Source organism: Myotis lucifugus, unplaced genomic scaffold (assembly GCF_000147115.1).
Source record: "Myotis lucifugus unplaced genomic scaffold, Myoluc2.0 scaffold_1091, whole genome shotgun sequence".
Classification (NCBI taxonomy): Eukaryota; Metazoa; Chordata; class Mammalia; order Chiroptera; family Vespertilionidae; genus Myotis; species Myotis lucifugus.
The window spans coordinates 1-17,214 of NW_005872139.1; the positions used below are offsets into that span (position 1 = coordinate 1).

Below are 17,214 nucleotides of genomic sequence, written 5' to 3' on the forward strand. Positions count from 1 at the left end.
CTTTTTTACCTGTGGATCATTTTTCCTTTCTCCATTTTACGTTTTAAAATCTTTCTAGTAATTTTATGAAAAATTGAATCACACTGCCATAAAAAAGGAGGAGCCCAATTTAGATGAAAATTGAGATATAATATCTATGTGTTTAGTCTTTGTTTGGATCCTGATGCAAATACAGCAATTTAAAAATATGTATTTTGAGATAATTGAGGAAATTAGATGAAACTAAGAAATAATATTGTTAGGGTCTGATAATGGCAAAGTGGTTATGTTAAAAAAAATACAGCTTTTAGAGATGGCAGTTAAGCATGTAGAGGTAAAATATGATGTTGGGGACTTAAAAGGCTTCAGCAAAGAAAATAAAAGAAGGAATGGATAACATAAATGTGACAAAATAGTGATCCTGCGACATGCGAAGGATATGCACCATTTTAACAAATATTTACAATCTGCATTGGAACAAGTTGACCTGATTGACACCTGCACCGGACCATGTCTGAACCTTCTGATTACACCAGCCCCATGGACATTACTCTTTCCAGGGTGAATTAACGTGACAAAGTAAAATGCTATATCATTGCACTTTCCATTAGCACTTTTTACATGAACAATTTTTTTATTTGCTATTTTACTTTGTGTGAGAAAAGCCTGCTTATAATCCTTCCCATGAAAAAATAAAAGTATTTCTATTTTCCTAAGTTTTTATTTATTGGTAAGATGTATTTATGTAGTACATTTCTGTCAACATGTGACACTGACTTTCCCAGTTGATCGTATTTTTTTTCCCAACTTGTTTTGCGAACAAATCAATATTTTACGTTTTCTGGCTTTGCTGTAATGGTAAGAAACTTTCCCCAAGTCTTCAGGATTATATAGTGTGTTTCCTTATTCCTTCAGATATTTTTTATGGTTTCACTTGTTGCATTTACATTTTTAATTCACCTGGAATGTACTTATGTTCTAGGCCAGTGTCTGGCCCCGCTCCCAGAAGACAACTATCAAGTGTTGCCTGGCAACCTCCACTTGGGTTGGAGTTTGGCTTCCGGTGGTTGGGGGTGGGGCGTGGAAAAACGAAACAGCTGCAAAGCCTTCCGAGTTGACGGCAACCTTAAAGCGTTGCCAAATCACCCCCATCTCCCTGCTCCAGAAGGAACTTCACTGAAAACCTGTGTTAGGAAAAAAAAAAGGACAGCGTGAGCGTTGCATAGCAACTAGGTCTTCACCTCTTCCTTTGAGACTAGAGTCGGAACTAGAGTCCCGCTCAAAGATGACGGCCGACGGTGCCGCTTTCAATATATTCCGCTCTCAACAGTCCTACCAATGATTCATTCTTTCACATCAGGCCCCAGAGGCGTTTGCTATGCCCTTTCTGAGTCTTACACCCGGAGGCTGAGAACGAAGGAGGTAATAGAACCAACGCGCCCGGGGTGCCCCGCACTAAGGCAGCGTGCGCGTCCCCAGCGGCGCACGGCCTTCCGGCGCGGGTGCACGCGCAGCGCAGGCGCACGGCTTTTCGGAGCGGGTGCACGCGCAGCGCAGGCGCACGGCCTTCTGGCGCGGGTGCACGCGCAGCGCAGGCGCACGGCCTTCCGGCACGGGTGCACGAGCAGCGCAGGCGCACGGCCTTCCGGCACGGGTGCACGCGCTGCGTAGACGGGCAGCGTTTCAGTGCGAGTGCACGCGCAGCGCAGGCGCACAGCCTTCAGGCGCGGGTGCACGTGCAGCGCAGGCGCACAGCCTTCAGGCGCGGGTGCACGTGCAGCGCAGGCGCACAGCCTTCAGGCGCGGGTGCACGCGCAGCGCAGGCGCACTTCCGCTCAGCTCGCGGAGGCTTCTGCCGCGGTGGCGACTAGCTCGCGGGGCATGGTCCCCGGGTCCGAGGGCCCGGCTCGCGCCGGGGGCCTGGTAGCTGACGTGGTGTTTGTGATTGAGGGCACCGCCAACCTGGGGCCCTACTTCGAGGGCTCCGCAAGCACTACCTGCTCCCGGCCATCGAGTGAGTCCCATTTCCACAACTCCAGCCCCGCCCTCCGACTTTCGTTTTTCGTAGCCTCATGCCTGACCCCGAACTTTTCATCTCCGACCCTCACAGGTATTTTAATGGTGGTCCTCCCGCCGAGACGGACTTCGGGGGAGACGTGAGTCCTGGACTCCTGGGTCTGAGGGAGGAGGGGCTGGGGGCATGGACTCCTGGGTCTGAGGGAGGAGGAGCTGGGGGCATGGACTCCTGGGTCTGAGGGAGGAGGGGCTGGGGGCCTGGGCTCCTGGGTCTGAGGGAGGAGGGGCTGGGGGCCTGGACCTCTGGGTCTGAGGGAGGAGGGGCTGGGGGCCTGGGCTCCTGGGTCTGAGGGAGGAGGGGCTGGGGGCCACTACTTGCTCTCTGAGATCTTAGCTGAGCTCCCTGCCCCCCTCCCAGTATGGGGGGACCCAGTACAGCCTCGTGGTGTTCAACACGGTGGACTGCGCTCCCGAGTCCTACGTACAGTGTCACGCTCCCACCAGCAGCGCCTATGAGTTCGTCACCTGGCTCGATGGCATTAAGTGAGCTTTCCCCTGTGCTTGGGGTGGGGTGGGGGGCCCTGTGAGGGGCCGTGGACGGATGGAGGCTGGGGTCACCATCCGTGGCTGAAAGGCCAGGGGTGGGGAGCGGGGGAGCGGGGGATTGTGTTTTTGTTCATAAGTCACTTCTGTGATGGGTTCTGTGTGCTCTGCGGTGCTGCCATTGGGGTGGGAAGTAGAAACGCCTGCTCCAGGCGGCCTTGAGCTCAGTACCCCCTTGGTCCTCCATGCGTGATTCTCCACTTTCTGTCCGCGGTTCCTCACCTCTACTCCAGTCCTTTTCCAGGGCTCACTGACGCCTGAGGGCAGGGGACGGGGCAGGGGACCCGGCCTGGACCGATCCCTCTGTGCTTTGCACGGAATTTCCTTAGTTAACGTTGCAGACTCTTGCAGGTGCACACAGCCTGGAGCCAGATCACAGCAGTCCCAGACCCAGGGCCCCCTGTCCTCTCTGTGCCTCATACAACTTATCCTTCAGGGGGGGGCGTGTGCTAATAAGACAGACGGTTCCTGACTTAAGATTTTTCCACTTTGTGATGGTGCACAAGCGATAGGCATTCAATGCAAACCGGCCAGGTAAAGCTCTACGTCCGGGAGGTTAAATGCATTTTGTTTTTTGTTGTTTTTAAATATATTTTTATTGACTTTTTTTTACAGAGAGGAAGGGAGAGGGATAGAGAGTTAGAAACATCCATGAGAGAGAAACATCCATCAGCTGCCTCCTGCACACCCCCTACTGGGGATGTGCCCGCAACCAAGGTATATATGCCCTTGACCGGAATCGAACCCAGGACCCTTCAGTCCGCAGGCCCACGCTCTATCCACTGAGCCAAACCGGTTAGGGCGGTTAAATTCATTTTAAACTTGTGATATTTTCAGCTGAGGATGGGTTTCCTTGGGTGTACGTTCAGGAGCATCTGTACTTGTATTCGTTAGTTGTCGTATTGCTTATCCGTTGATGCGTAAGAGGTTACCCCAAGACTCAGTGGCTTAAAAACAAGCATGTATTATCTCATGCGGTTTCTGTAAGGCATTCACGAGTAGCTTAGCTGGAGAGCTCTTGCTCAGGATCTCTCTCACGAAGGTGCAGTCACCAGAGGTTTGATTGGTTCTCAGAGGATCGTTTCCCGGGTGGCTCCTGCTGTGACTGGAGGCTGGAGGGCCCACCGCCTTCCTGGCTGTTCGCCACCAGGGCTCCCGTCGGGGCTGCGTGAGTGTCCGCCCAACATGGCCGCTGGCTTTCCTCAAACCGAGCCATCCACCAGAAGGAGCAAAGAGGAAGCCACAGGCTTTTTAAAATCAAGTCTTGGAAGTCATACATCCTCACTTCTGCCGCATTCTGTTCGATGCACAGTCAGCTGTAGTCAGTGTTTGAGGGGTGGGCATACTAAGGGGTGAGGAGCAGGAGGTGGAGGTCACCGGGGGCCTGGCTGCATGCCTTCATAGGGGTGCATTGGGGAGGAGATGAGTGGGTGTTTTACAGAGAGGAAGGGAGAGGGATAGAGAGTTAGAAACATCCATGAGAGAGAAACATCGATCAGCTGCCTCCTGCACACTCCCTACTGGGTACCAAGGTACATGCCCTTGACCGAAATGGAACCCGGGACCCTTGAGTCCGCAGGCCGATGCTCCATCCACTGAGCCAAACCGGTTAGGGCAGGAGTGGGTGATTTAAATCAGTGCCTGGCATGGATTCAGTGCTACCTGAGTGTTTGCTGTTACTTTGTGTCTCAGTTTCTTGGTTTGCAAATGGATGGCGGTAGTTGGTATCCCAGTATTGTTGGGAGGATCACAGGAGCTAGTCTTTGTCCTGCGTGAAGCTCAGGTCTGGTCTGTGGTCAGAGCCCTTGAAACAGCATCCTTTCATTACGTTCCTTCAGCAAATGTTTGCTTTGTTCCGGGCCGTGTGCTGGACTGGGCGCCGAAGGTTCAGTGGGCAGGTGACGCCTGCTTTTCCCTCACGGCCGTTAGAGTTCGTGGTCAGGGGCGAGCAGGGTTTCTCCGCCTCTGCGCTGTTGGTGCAGATCCTTGGCCTCTACCCACCAAGTGTCAGCAGCCACTTCCCTCCAAATTGTGACAAACCAGAATGTCTTCAGACACTGTCAAACGTCCCTGCGGGTAAAACCGACCCCGGTTGGGAACAGCTGGGATAGACTGTGGTTGATAAGACATGAACCGTGTTAAGTGGGGTTTCTTGGGGCCTGAGTCCAAGTCTGATGTCCCTCAATTCCTAGCACCCAGCACAGGAGGCCTGGCGCAAAGGGGGCTGGAGGAAAGCCTGATTGAACAAGTGGGTGAATGAACTAATGCCCACAGTGCACTTCATACCCTGACTCTCCCTGGCAAACTGTATAGGCTTCCAGACCCACCTTCAGTGCCCGCCCCTGATTCAGACGAGCAGCCAGTTGCTCCCTCTTTTGCCCCCATGACTTCAAGGTGCTCACTTGTCACAGCCCCACACCCATCTTTGGGTTGTGCATGTCCAGGACCCTGGGTGTTGGCTTCCCGCTGGGGCCTGGCACCCAAGAGGGGGCAGGAAACCGCGGCTGAATAAATGAATGAGTGAAAGCTATAGGGAGGGTAATCACCACAAACCAAGTCTTCCGATGGGGGTTTAAGTATCAGGAAAAGCAGTCAAACCCCCTGAATTAAAAACTTCAAGGGCACTAGGAAGCTAAGAGAGAAATGCTTTCTTTATATATAAGTAGACATTTTTTATCGATTGATTTTTTATTTTTAAAGCTTTATTTATTGATTGACTTTAGAGAGAGAGGAAGGGAGAGAGACAGACACACTGATGTGTTGTTCCACTTTTTTTAAAAAATGTTTTTATTGATTTCAGAGAGGAAAGGGAGAGGGAGAGAGAGATAGAAACATCAGTGATGAGAGAGAATCAATGATTGTCTGCCTCCTGCACGCCCCGCTACTGGGAATCAAGCCTGCAACCCAGGCATGTGCCCTTGACTGGAATCGAACCCAGGACCCTTCAGTCCGCAGGCCGATGCTCTATCCACTGAGCCAAAACCAGCTAGGGCTGTTCCACTTTATTTATGCATTCATTGGTTGGTTCTTGTATGTGCTCTGACTACGGCTCGAATCCACACCTTGGCATATGGGGATGATTCTCTGACCACCTGAGCTACTAGGCCAGGCCCGGGAAGTGCTTTCTGAATACCTTCATCACATAGCCACCTTCCCGTTCATCAGCTTAGAGTACACTGTGTCTTTAAGCAACTGAGAATGCTTTGTGTGCTGTATGCGCCCTGCGGAACCCTCCCAATCGGTTGATAAACATTTTAAGCTATTGTTTTACATTCACTGTCGTCATTGTTTTTATCAGTCCTGTGTAACCATCTGCATTCAGTTTCTGAGGTGTTCCAGGCAGGTCTGTCACAGATCACAGAGAGTCAGCAAGTTTTGTTCGCACTTGGGGAAATCTTATCTTCTGCGGGAGTGTGGGGAACTTCGGGAACAAAGCATGCAGTGTGACTTTTGAATCGGCCTTGGTTTGGGAAGGTGCATTTCTGATGTTACATCCTGTCTTACAAAAGAGGCGGTTTTCCCCTCCTACAGCTTGTGACTCAGGTCAGAAAGGAGAAGTTAGAAGGAAAAGAGCCCTTGGAGTCTCGCCCGTGGCACTGTGACAGTCATTCGTTCATTCATTCGTTCAACAGACATTTGTAGAGCAAACTGTCCTAGGCACTGAGGAGTCAGGCACATAAGACGGGCAAGTCCCGACCCATTGGGCGGGGGACCTGGCTCGCAGGGAGCCCTCAGTCAGGGCTGGCTGCTGATCACACTCATTCATTGGGCCTGCACCTCGGGGGCCTCCAGGGACCTGCTAGCTGGTGAAAGTGGGCAATGCAGGTTTTGAGGTTATGACATCGGGCTGGACAAATGGGGCAAGTGAGCACCCAGAGTACTTTCAGTTTGTTTTCTATTTACTTTGTGTCTGTGTCGGCGGGGTTATTTGGAGCTAAAGTGTATCATAAATTTTATATTTATTTATTTATTTTTAACATTTTTGTTAATTTCAGAGAGGAAGGGGGAGGGAGGGAGAGAGAGAGAGAGAAACATCAATGATGAGAGAGAATCATTGATCGGCTGCCTCCTGCACACCCCCTACCTGGGGATTGAGCCCACAACCTGGGCATGTGCCCTGACCAGGAGTCGAACCGTGACCTCCTGGTTCATTGGTCGACGCTCAATCACTGAGCCACGCTGGCTGGGCTTTTTTTTTTTTCTTTTCCCCACTGATTTCAGAGAGGGAGAGGAATGGAAACATCAGTGATGAGAGAGAATCCTTGATCTGTTGCCTCCTGCAACCCAGGCATGTGCCCTGATGGAGAATTGAACTGTGACCTCCTGGTTCATAGATGGAATAGAGACTCAACCACTGAGCCACGCTGGCTGGGCAACTTTATGATATTTAAAACATTTTACGCCCTGACCGTTTGGCTCAGTGGATAGAGCGTCGGCCTGCCGACTGAAGGGTCCCAGGTTCGATTCTGGTCAAGGGCATGTACCTTGGTTGCGGGCACATCCCCAGTGGGGTGTGCAGGAGGCAGCTGATCGATGTTTCTAACTCTCTATCCCTCTTCCTTCCTCTCTGTAAAAAATCAATAAAATATATTTAAAATAAAACATTCTACAACTGACCATATTTTTTCCTTGCTCCCCATTTTCAAGTTGTTCTCGTGTTTTGGGCAGAATATTTGTTACATATCTTCCTCTGAGTTGGTAACAGATTGCTCATGGTCAGTGTTCAGTAAGGAACAACTTTTAGGATCTCAAAGTGGTCTGTTGGTTACACGTTCCCTCATAAATTGCATTTTTAAATTGAGCTGAACTTTACATAGCAAAAGTAATCATTTAGAAGTGAACAGCTCAGCTTGGCTGGTGTCCAATGGTGTCTGAGACCCTGTTCCTCCTCGGGCACATCCTAGTGATGGCTCCGTCCAATTGGTCTCCTTCCCTGACCTGCCGGAACCAAGTACTAAAAACTGGGTGGCTCAGAACAGCGGGACTGTGGTGTCTCAGGTCAGGATCCAGGAGTCCGAGCTCAGGGCTGGGCCGGGCCTGGTGCTCTCCGGAGCCTTCCTGTCTCTTCCAGCTTCTGGTCACCCCAGACGTTTCTCGCTTGGTGGCAGTGTCACCCCAGTCTCCACATGGTGTTCTCCCTGTGTCTCTACGTCACCTTTTCCTCTAAGCGTGTCTGTCTGTGTCCCAGTTCCCCCTGTTTATACGACACGGGTCATACTGGATGCGGGCCCTCCGCAGTGTGGCCTGAGCGCCTCTGTGAAGGTCCTGCTTTCCGATAACACGCATTCTGAGGTCCTGGGTGAGGACCTCAACGTGTCTCTTCCTGGGACACAGTTCAGCCCATAGCACTGGGAGCAGAGGGCCTCTGTACCAGGCTGGGACGGCGAGGCTGGGGCTGGCTTTAAAGATGGAGAGATGGCCCCGAGGCGGGAGGCGCACAGGGATTGGGGTCCCAGGCCCTTTCCCTGGTCCCTCCTCTGATGGGGCCTCTTCCGAGAGAGACTCCCTCGCCGGAGATGACAAATGTCCCCTGTCCCCTGGCCTGGCACTGTGCCAGCCCCGGGGATAGAGCAGGGAATTCAACAGGGTCCCCATCCCAAGGCGCACAGTCCTGTGCTGGGTAGGGGAGGGCGCGGGCGCAGGTTCTTCAAGTGTGGCCTGGGGGCTGGGAGGTGCCGCAGGGACCCTGAGGACTGACAGCCTGGCCTCGTGCAGGTTCATGGGCGGGGGTGGCGAGAGCTGCAGCCTCATCGCGGAAGGCCTCAGCACGGCCCTGCAGCTGTTCGATGACTTCAAGAAGATGCGAGAGCAGATGTGAGTGCGCCCGGTGCGGGGTCCCGTGTCCCGTGTTGGTCTCTGTCCACTTGGCTCAGAACCCGCTTTGCCTGTCGCAGGACTCCACCCCCGTCTCACATTGGGGAGTTAGGGCTGGGAATCCGGAAGTGGCCCCTGGCTGGTGCCTCATCAGGAAGGGGTGTCGGACTCCTGTCTCCCCTGTGCGCTGTCCGACTTGGGGTCAGTCAGGAACCTCAGGGCCTCAGTGTTCTCAGCTGTAAAATGGGGCCATTCCTCCTGGCTTCCTGTGGGCGGAGTCCTTGTACCTCTGCTGTGCTGGGTCTGGGTCCCTTTTCAGGGCCTTGTTGCCACCTGCTCCACATCTGTCCTTGTTCTTGGCAGTGGCCAGACTCACCGCGTCTGCCTCCTCATCTGTAATTCGCCCCCGTACCTGCTGCCCGCTGTTGAGAGCACCACATACTCCGGGTGCACAACGGAAAGTCTCGTGCAGAAGATTGGGGAGGTGAGGACGCCCGGGTGTGGGGAGAGGGGCTGGGGCTGGACTTTTGGGTCACAGAATCCCCTGGGGCAGCTAATTTAGGTCTCGAGGTCCCTTGTCCCAAAGCCTGATGGGAATTTGGTTTTAGGGTCCACGCCGTCCAGCCACCTAGCAGGTGTGTGTAGTAGCCGGGGGGCTGGCCCCTGTGGCCCAGTCCTTACTGCTCGTCCCCTCTCCTGCAGCGAGGGATCCACTTCTCCATCGTGTCCCCTCGGAAGCTGCCGGCCCTGCGGCTTCTGTTCGAAAAGGCAGCCCCCCCGGCCATGCTGGAGCCACTGCAGCCGCCAGCAGACGTGAGCCAGGACCCACGGCACATGGTGCTGGTGCGGGGACTCGTGCTGCCCGGTGAGGCCCGCTCGCCGCTAGGGGGTGGGGGTGTTCTCGCCGGCTGACTCCCTCTGACTTGGATTTCCTTTCCCTCTCCAACCACTTCTCATGGGGCTCCGTTGCCCGTCCTCCATTGTCCATCCTCGGCTCTCAGTCGGGGGTGGCTCGGCCCCAGGCCCCCTCCAGCCAAAGCAGCCTGTCTCCCTGCCTCCAGCTCCATCCTCGAGTGCCGCGCTCTCGGCAGCCCCCCAGCAGTCTCTGCCCTCCGTCCCCCAGCAGTACCAGGTATGGGCATTCCAGGAAGGGACATGCTCTGGGGCCTTGTGGGAGCCCTGCCCCTGGGAAGAGGCCTGGTTGGATGCTGGCATGTGGGGAGTGATGGGGGTTTCCCTAGAGACATGCAGAGGGTGGGACTCTGGGGGGCCGAGGAATCATGTCCCTGTGGGGCGATGGGAGTCATGAGCTCCTGTGATACTGGAGTCGGGGTGCCTGTGCCTTGTGGGGGGGTGGCCCCATGTGACACCAGGACTGGGGTGCATGGTCCTCATCAGCCCCTCCCCTCTATTTCCAGGTTCCCGGGAACCTGAGCGCAGCTCAGGTGGCTGCTCAGAATGCAGTGGAGGCTGCCAAGAACCAGAAGGCTGGGCTGGGCCCGCGCTGTGAGTCCAGGGGCGACAGTACAGGGCAGGGGCGGGGGAGGGGGGCAGCCAGACCTCTCCCAGGGCACCTGCCCCACCTCTCCCCTTGGTCTCTCGCAGTCTCGCCCATCAAACCCTCTGCAGCAGGCGCTCCAGGAGTGGTCCCCCCTTCAGCCAAGCCCAGGCCCCTGCGCTGCCACAGGGCCCCCCTGGCGCCCCCAAGCCCGTCTCCCCACTTCCCAGCCCAACCTGGTCTCCACGGTGGCTCCCTGTTCAGGGCCTGGCCCCCACTGCGCAGCCCGGGGCCCCCGTCCATGGTAGGTGTCCGTATGCCTCCCACTTGCTGCCGCTGCCCCACTCCCCCCATCTGCCCCAGGCTAGCACAGTGCAGAGGACAAGCAATTTGCTTGCTGAGGAGGGCCCAAGGGTGTGGGTGTGGTTCCTGGTGGATGAAGATGATTCTGACGATCCCACGGGCTCCTGTTCTGAGTCCTGGAATCTTCCAGGATCAGTGTTTATATCTGAGGGATGGCCACGGGGATGCAGAGGAAGAGGCCTTCGTCCTGTTCTTGCTGGCCTGTCTCTCTCAGGACAGTCCCTCCCAGGAGCTGGTCTGACCCCCTCCCCACCCTCCTTTCTGTCCTCCAGCAGGCGGGCACGGTTGCCCCAGGTGGGGTGAATGGCCCTTCCCCAGCTCAGCTCGGGGCCTCGGCCCTTGGGGGGCAGCAGTCCGTCTCCAACAAGCTCCTGGCCTGGAGCGGGGTCCTGGAGTGGCAGGAGGTGAGTTGGCTTGAGGAGTCCTGGGCAGGTGGCTCAGGGCCGGGCCTGGCGGGGTGCAGGGTGCGACCAGGGCCGCCACAGGGTCATGGGCTTGTGGTCCCAGGTAGTCAGTCCCCAGGACGCCCAGGTTGGGACTAAGGAGGTGGGAGGAATTGTATTGCAGGTGAAGAACCGAGGCGTCTCAGATTCTGGGTACAGACGGACCCAGGGGGTTGTAGCATGAAGGAGACAGAGGGTTGTGGGATTTGGGGGCAAGAGGAGGAGCTCAACATTTGTGGAAAGACTAGAGAATTGTGGGATTGATGGTACTAAGGAGGGGCCCAGGGTTCTTAGGACTGAAACCTGGGGAGATCCGGAGCTTTGGGGCTCCCAGAGTTGGGCAGGAGGGGGTGAGGGGACTGAGACTTGGGCCCCTCTGGCTGTGATATGCCTCTTTCCCCCTCAGAAACCCAAACCTGCCTCCGTGGACGCCAACACCAAGCTGACGCGGTCACTGCCTTGCCAGGTCTACGTCAATCAAGGAGAGAACCTGTAGGTGACTGTCGGGGGGTGGGGCGGGCTGGGATTTGCATCCTCCTGACACCTCTCTTCGCGTCGCCCCAGGAAAACGGAGCAGTGGCCCCAGAAACTGATCATGCAGCTCATCCCCCCAGCAACTGCTGGTGAGTGGCAGGCGGGAGCAGCCCCAACCCCTGCCCATTCTCTCTCCCCTCATCCCTCCCCTCTCCCCTCATCCCTCTCCTGCCCCTTCCACCTGTGCTCCCCTCCTCACTTCCCCACTCAACACGCTGTGTCTCCCCAGACCACACTGGGCCCTTTGTTCCGGAACTCAAGGATGGTCCAGTTCCATTTCACCAACAAGGACCTGGAGTCGCTCAAAGGCCTCTACCGCATCATGGGCAACGGCTTTGTGAGTCCTGGGCCGGGGGGGGACCAGGGTGCTGACTCTGTTCTGGTCGGTGGGCTTTGTGAGCTTGGCCCTCTCAGCCTCCTTCCAGAGCCTTCGCTCGCGTTGTAACTATAACATGTGCCCGGTGGGATTCCACTCCCTGGTGAGATGTGGCAGGAGCAATCCGGAAGAAGGTGGCTCTGACAGAGGTTTGCTGGGTGTATTGGTTTCCTGGGGCTGAGAGCAACAGAACTTTGTTCTCACAGTTGGGGAAACCAGCATCCGAAATCCGGGTCAGCAGGGCAGGACCCCTCATGGCCTCTTGCAGCAGGCAGCCCAGGCGTTGGCTTCAGGCAGTACAAGTCCAGTCTCTGCCTCCATCTTCGCATGGCCGTCCTCTCACTGCGTCTGTGCCCGTGTCTGCGCGTGGCATTCTCCTCCCTGTGTGTGTCCTGCTTGCTTTCTTTTTTTTTTATAGCAAAGGGTGGACATTTATCGAGAAACAAGCACAGACTCCCACGAAGGGAGGGGGAAGAGCCCCCTGTCCTGCTTTCTTATACAGACACCAGTCACTGGACTAAGGCCCACTCTAATGACTTCATTTTAACCCGTTACATCTGCAAGGACCTTATTTCCAAATAAGGTCACATGTATTTTTGGAGGACAGTTCAACCTACACCCCCGAGGGAGGTCTCCCTACATAGGAGCAGGTCCAATGTTGAGTCCGTCCCGTGGACCCAGCCCTTCCCCAGGAGAGGGACCTTTTGGTGGCTTACCTCATGGAATCCTCGGGAACATTCTGCAAAGAAGGCGATCCTCAGCGTCAGGAATGCTGCCAGCTCCAAATAACGTAAACCCAACCAGCAGAGTTTTTAGAACAAACAGATGATAGGGATGGGGGCCTAAAACCATTTTCTCTCTCATGGTTCTCTGGGTAGACTGGGCTCAGCGGGGCTAGTCTCGCTTGGGAACTTTTGTGGGGTTGTCATCAGATGATGGCTGAGGCTAGTCACCTGTCTGAAAGCTCGAATGGGCTAGAGCAGTGATGGCGAACCTATGACACGCGTGTCAGAGGGGACACGTGAACTCATTTTTTTGGTTGATTTTTCTTTGTTAAATGGCATTTAAATATATAAAATAAATATCAAAAATATAAATCTTTGTTTTACTATGGTGGCAAATATCAAAAAATTTCTATATGTGACACGGCACCAGAGTTAAGTTAGGGTTTTTCAAAATGCTGACACGCCGAGCTCAAAAGGTTCGCCATCACTGGCCTAGAGGCTCAAGGTTCACTCACATGGTACAGGCTGTCGGCTCGGGGCTCAGCCCAGCCCTCAGAGTGCCCACCCGGGGCCTCTGCATGACTTGGGCTTCCTCACAGCGTGGCAGCCGGCTTCTGAGAAGGCCGTCCCCAGGGCGAGCTGTGCCAGCAGGCATTTGTTCCTGACACAGCAGGACGTCCAGAGGCAGGCAGCCGTTGGAGTGAGTTTTGCTGCCCCAGGATGTCAGGGCCAAGATTCTGTTGGCTTCTCTCTTACGGTCACAAGGTGGTCCTGAAGCTCCAGGCATCTTGCGTGACTTGATGCAGGAAGGCAAGAAGGAAGTGTGGCATCCGTCCTGTATCCCTGTCTCTTCTGGAAAGCAGACACTTCCCCACACCCCCAAGCAGGCTTCATCTCTGGGGCAGATGCAGGGCTCCGGGGCCTAGACACGCTGCTGCCCCAGGCAGAAGGGCGGGGAGGGCAGCTCCAGGATCTGCCTCAGATGAGAAACCAAAGCTCAGAGGTAAACTCACTTGGCCAAGGTCCCAGAGGTGGCTCTTCAACCTCGTCAGCCCCACCGCCCTCAGGAGCCCCTGTTCTGAGCTTCCGTGTATTATGGTCTCACTTCACGTTCGATAACGTTTTCTCGGCACATCCTGTGTGTCCAGCTGTGGCCAGGATGCCTGGTGTGCATGGTGTGGTGCTAGTGCTGCCGTCTTCCGTTCTCTCTGGCAGAGGCTGCGGCCAGGAAGGGTGTGGCCATCCCCTAAGGGTGTTGCATCCCATGGGTCCGATGCTTCAGGTGCCTGCTCTGTGTTGAAGCCCCTCCTCAGCCGTGAGCCCTCCCAGCAGCCTCACAAGGTGGAGGTGGGGGTCAAGGTTGCAGAGCGGGACCCAGCCCCATGTTTGGGCCTGGCCCTGGCCTTCGGGGCTCTCCGCGCTCCTTTAAGCAACTCAGTTTGTTTCTGGAGCAACTTTAAGCAATGCTCCAGTCTCCTCAGCCTTTCCCAGCAGAAACCTCGCCTCTCCTCGATGGGCTTCTAGGACCTTCTAGAACCGGGAGGGTGGGATACCTCCTCCTGCAGGGTGTGAATTTCTGGTTCTCTCCCCCCAGGCCGGCTGCGTGCACTTCCCCCACACGGCCCCCTGTGAGGTGCGCGTGCTCATGCTCCTGTACTCGTCCAAGAAGAAGATTTTCATGGGCCTCATCCCCTACGACCAGAGCGGCTTCGTCAACGGCATCCGCCAGGTCATCACCAACCACAAGCAGGTGCAGCAGCAGAAGCTGGAGCAGCAGCGCGGGGTGAGTGATGCCGGTCCCTGTCCCATTCCCCCCCTCCTAGTGCCTGCCCACCTGGGCCCCAGAACTCATGGCCAACCCCCCAGGGGCTCTAATACCAGCCACTTACTCCTCTCCCAAGACGCAGGCATCCAGGTGCGGTCCCATCCCCACATTTCTTTGCGACCTTTCTCTCCCTTTTCAGTGACCTCATGGAATCTCCAAGACACAGGCCCCTCCTGGGGACCTGGGAACGTAAAGTTTCCTTCCCAGACCCTCACCTTCAAAGAAATGTCCCCAGCTCCTTAAAGGTTCCCCTTCCGGGCTCAGATCTCTGACGTGTGGAGTGATCCTCTCAGAGCCGCTCCACACGCACTCAGCGACCTGCTCCTTCTCTCCCTGTACAGATGGGGGCGCAGCAGGCACCGCCCGGGCTGGGCCCCATTCTGGAGGACCAGACCAGGCCCTCACCGAATCTGGTGAGGACAAAGCCAGCAGGGTCAGGGCCAGGGCTGTGGAGGCCGAGGGGTCTGGAGTCTCTTGCTCACCCGCATTTCTTCCCATTAGCTCCAGCTCCGCCCACCGCAGCCCCAGCCTCAGGGCACTGTGGGGGCCTCTGCAGCCGTAGGGCAGCCCCAGCCCCAGAGTGCTGCCCAGGCCCCCCCAGGCGCTGCCCAAGGCCCTCCCGGAGCAGCTCCTGGCCCGCTCCCTCCTGGACCTATCCTTCGGCCCCAGAACCCTGGGGCCAATCCCCAACTGCGGAGCCTCCTCCTTAACCCACCGCCGGTGAGATTTGGGGTGAAGGGGGCATCTGGGAACACGGGTGCTGGGCTCTGACAGTTCTAGACCTTTCATCTCGGAGGAGGGAGGTTGGCTTCATAATAGGTGTGAGCACCAGCCCACCAGCTCCTGTCTGTGTGTCTTCCCTGGGCTTCTGCTGAGATTTCTTTGAAGGAAGACCCCACACAGATGACTGGCTGAGACACGCTCTGAGCACTTTCTGTGCCAGAGGCTTTGTGGTTGGGCGGGGTCTCCTCACTGGGGCCTCTGAGCCGCATTTTTGTTCCCTCAGCCCCAGACGGGGGTGCCCCCACAGCAGGCTTCCCTTCACCACCTCCAGCCACCAGGGGCCCCTGCGCTGCTGCCCCCACCGCACCAGGGCCTGGGGCAGCCCCAGCTGGGACCCCCCCTCCTGCACCCGCCACCTGCCCAGTCCTGGCCTGCACAGCTTCCCCCGCGGGCTCCACTGCCAGGTAAGGAGGTCTGGGGGAGGCCAGGGTCTGGACTGAGTGTCCCAGCAGCCCCTGGGCTGGAGCCCTAACATTACCAAGAGCTCCTGGGAAGCAAAGTCCTGGAATTCAAGAAGAGTGCATCCCTGCTTGGCTTTTGGGGAGTTCTGAGGGTCAGGGGCCCAAAAACCTAGAGGGCAAGAGCTCTCCCCATGATCCCTCTCTTGCGTGTTCTCTGGGGTTTGCTGGGAAATGTAGGCTTAGGGCCAGAGAGATGTTTTGGGGGGTGGGCTTCCAAAGGCATACGGGAGACAGCACATTTCTGTCCAGATGGGGCCAGAAAGCGCCTCTGACGGGTCCCCCAGGGCTTTCTAGACAACTTAGTGCCTCGGACTAAGTTGAGGAGGAGGGAGAAAGTAGCCCCAGGGCCCTTCAGGGCCCCAGGGACGACTGGGAGATGCAGTCCCTTCCCCCCCGCCCCCCCCAGGTCAGATGCTGCTGAGCGGGGGTCCCCGGGGCCCGGTCCCCCAGCCGGGCCTGCAGCCCAGCGTCATGGAGGACGACATCCTCATGGATCTCATCTGAACCCCCAACACCCAATAAAGTTCCTTTTAACACATGCCCCGGCTCCCGTCACTGTCGTCCCCCAGGACTGGGCAGGAGGAGACCGGGGGGAGACATCTCTGTCCTTGTTCCTGCTGCAGCAGACATCCCGAGGCCCAGGCTGGTGACGCCTGGCCTTGGCAGTGAGTAGTCAGGCGGTCTGGTACAGCCTGGCTGGGGAGACGTGGAGGCAGGCAGGCACCAGGTGGGGGGCACTCAGGCTCCAAACGGAGCAGCTTGAGGTTTATCCTGGGGACACAAAGACCACAGAAGGCTACTAGGAGGGGATGGGCCTTGGTCTGCCAGGAGTCAGGAAAATGGGTAGGAGGCTGGGGACTGGTGTGCCATGTGAAGGAAGTTGGGGGTTTGGGGGCACTGAGGTGGGCCCCCAGGACCTGTCCTGGGTGCTGGTAGGTGGTGGGGCTTCTCTGAGTTAGGGGACTGGGGGAAGGAGCCGTCTAAGGTATGTTCAGGTGACAGCTGCCAGGGTGGGAGCTCATGATGTGTCCTTAGGAGATGTGTGTGTTTGGTGGTTGAAGGCACAGAGTGGACGAGATCACATGTGGAAAGAGGTCCCAGGCGGAGACCTACCTTCAGGGGCTTTGGATAGATGGGCAGTGGGGCTGTCCCTGGGGTGGAAACCCAGCAGGAAGCAGGTTCGGGATGTGGTGAGGCAAGGGACCTGAAGGGTGTCCTCAGAGACAAGTCCAGAGGCAGCTGGTAATAGGCCCAGGTGCGGGGCTTGTGGTGGTCTCCCTGGAGGCAGAGTCAGCTGTCTGTTGTCAAACTCTAGACCAGTGTTGCTCAGAGCGTGGTCCACTATGGACCACCAGCATCCACATTGTTTGGGACGCTGGTTAACATTAGATTCCTGGGCCCTGTCCCGGGAGAGAGGTTGCAATATGGTGGCCCATGGGCCACTCTACAGATGGGTTTTGTTTGGCCTTCCCTGTGTTAGCATACGTGGTATTTTTTCCTAAAGAGTTAGTTGTAAAAATCAGGATAATTCTTTCTCTCTCTCACACACACACAGACACACACACAAAATCTGTAGTCTTGGCTTCTCTTGACAAGTCAGGAGATCTGGCACCCCTGGCCTGCCCTGTTGCCTAGCAACAACGGGCTGGAGCTGCCCCTTTCGATGGGGCGTGTGCTCTCTAATTCGCCACAGTCCCCACCACTCCCTCTTGGCTCTCCCACCTTTGTCACTGGGTTTGCCCTGTAGTTGTCCCTGTGGTAGTGTGCAGAGGAAAGTGAAATCTTTCTTGTACC

The 17,214-nt window shown here is 56.2% G+C and overlaps 1 protein-coding gene across 1 annotated transcript; it reads left to right on the top strand.

The window, feature by feature from the left end:
- The first annotated feature begins 1,794 nt into the window (after nt 1–1,794).
- On the top strand, nt 1,795–15,959 carry MED25 (mediator complex subunit 25). Its single transcript, XM_006107286.3, is given in 21 exon segments — nt 1,795–1,960; nt 1,963–1,993; nt 2,090–2,135; nt 2,414–2,538; nt 8,314–8,412; nt 8,776–8,896; nt 9,115–9,277; nt 9,414–9,544; nt 9,831–9,918; nt 10,018–10,053; nt 10,056–10,207; nt 10,546–10,677; nt 11,123–11,208; nt 11,281–11,323; nt 11,325–11,339; nt 11,480–11,587; nt 13,946–14,134; nt 14,518–14,589; nt 14,678–14,896; nt 15,183–15,363; nt 15,827–15,959. Coding segments are annotated over 21 exon segments (2,235 nt in total). The 5' UTR covers nt 1,795–1,860; the 3' UTR covers nt 15,925–15,959.
- Nucleotides 15,960–17,214: the final 1,255 nt, after the last annotated feature.